This window comes from Merops nubicus, unplaced genomic scaffold (assembly GCF_000691845.1).
Source record: "Merops nubicus isolate BGI_N331 unplaced genomic scaffold, ASM69184v1 scaffold21358, whole genome shotgun sequence".
Taxonomy (NCBI): Eukaryota; Metazoa; Chordata; class Aves; order Coraciiformes; family Meropidae; genus Merops; species Merops nubicus.
This window is the reverse complement of record NW_008625373.1, coordinates 1-1,823: the sequence shown is the minus strand read 5'-3', so window position 1 is coordinate 1,823 and position 1,823 is coordinate 1. Positions and strand designations below refer to the sequence as shown.

Here is a 1,823-nt window from a genome sequence, read left to right as displayed (position 1 = left end):
CACACTATTATACAACAATTTAATATATGTTGCTATGAATATGCCATTACTATTAACAACTTTGTATCTGTAAAAATAATTTATATAAAATGAGATGAGTGATAAAATTGAAGCAAAATGCTTGGATGCAGAAAGACAGTGGAAATTATTTATTCTAACTCATTCCTATTGAGAATGTTGTTGACATTGGCATATTCTCATAAACATTTTCTGATACCACACTCTAGATAGAAAACTTGCATTAACTTTTTCTTTGCTACCTTCACTGAACATGCACAAAGAATGCCAATGTTTCCTACTAACAGTAGCTTCTAGTATGCACTACTGATGATGGTCTATCCATTAGTCATATCTGAGGAGGAAAGAAGGAAAAATGTTTTTAATACAAACACGCTTTCACACACAGGTACAATTCTGAAGTTCTACTAAGTTTGGGGGTTTTTGCGTTGAGTTAGTTTTATCCATTTACTTTCCTTTCTCAAAACAGAAATACCATTACCTTTTGCTGAGATAAATTCTCCTTTCAAGTTGGAGCTGCTTAGACTGGATATTCATGTCAGAATTCTTGTACAGCTTTTCTTTGGGTTTTGTTCATTGGTTTGTTTTTTACTTTTCAAGGTTAGAGACCGATTTGAACTGAAGTCTCCAGTAAAAACCATAGAAGACTTCATCCGAAGATTCACGCCAAGTCGCTTGACCTCTGGATCCAACAGCAGCAGTTCCTCTAGCCTAGCTACAAGCAAATCACTGCACAGGTTTGGTTTAAGTGTGCTTTCATCTACATCTACAGACAGCACTTTACTCAAACTGGAAGAGAAGCTGGCGTACTCTGCGCAGATGAATAACAATGGCTACAGCTCCCAGCAAGGCCGGGCAGCGCTGGGGGGCGCACCCCAGGAAGGAGAACTCCGTTATGAAGCAGAGAGTCCAGATGAAGCTGCTCTTGTCTATGCAGCAAGGGCTTATAACTGTTCTCTGGTTGGAAGGCTGTCTGACCAGGTATCCGTGGAGCTACCTCACCTGGGAACGTTAAGCTTTGAAGTGTTACATACATTGGGCTTTGATTCCGTCAGGAAGCGGATGTCAGTAGTGGTCAGACATCCTCTCACAGATGAAATAAATGTTTACACTAAAGGAGCAGATTCAGTTATTATGGATCTTCTTCTACCCTGCTCTTCAGGTACCCCTTTTACTTACCTTTGTGGGAGTGGGGGTTGGAGGGAGGTGGTTCTGCTTAACTGCTGAGAAACTCACCGTGTCTTATTGCCTCCTCCAGCAGGGAGGCCTGCCTTTGTTGGGAGTATAGAGAGTGGTAGAATGGCAGCCATCTCTCTTCTTTTGTAATACTTTGTTATTATAGCAAACTTCCTGTAACAAATTACCAGTTCCTTACCTTACAAGAATGAGTGAAATTAATTTCTGTATGAAGTCTTGTATTAGCAAACTTTATTTTAAAGAAATTTCTTGAAATTCCACCAAAGCAATTTACATTTCTTTAGGAAAGCCTGCCTGGCAATGCTTGACTGTTTGAGTACTTAATATGAAACCTAAGCACTTCCTATTGCAGCTCCCTTCTCTGTGTCACTTGTTGAATCTTTACATCCTTTTGCTAGAATATGTTTGCACAAATCAACACACTTATGCTGGTTTGACCATGACACTGAAGAGCACTGTGAATTAATCAGCTATCAAAACAGAAAGGTTGTGGCAAATGAAGGAGAAATGTTGTTCAGACAGGAAATCTTGGCTTCAAATATGTAGCTGAGTAGCAGGGAATAGATGTAGCTGTTCTCAGGGTTTAGGGTCAGGACTGTCCCCAGACC

At 40.0% G+C, this 1,823-nt stretch overlaps 1 protein-coding gene across 1 annotated transcript in view; it reads left to right on the top strand.

Moving 5' to 3' along the window:
- Positions 1-1,201, top strand: part of ATP10A (ATPase, class V, type 10A) — a gene marked incomplete at both ends in the record, with an annotated part of 44,272 nt that extends 43,071 nt beyond the window's left edge. The window contains one exon of the mRNA XM_008945661.1: positions 619-1,201. Within this exon, the coding sequence (XP_008943909.1) occupies positions 619-1,201 (583 nt within the window). The remainder of the gene's footprint in view (positions 1-618) is intronic.
- Positions 1,202-1,823: the final 622 nt, after the last annotated feature.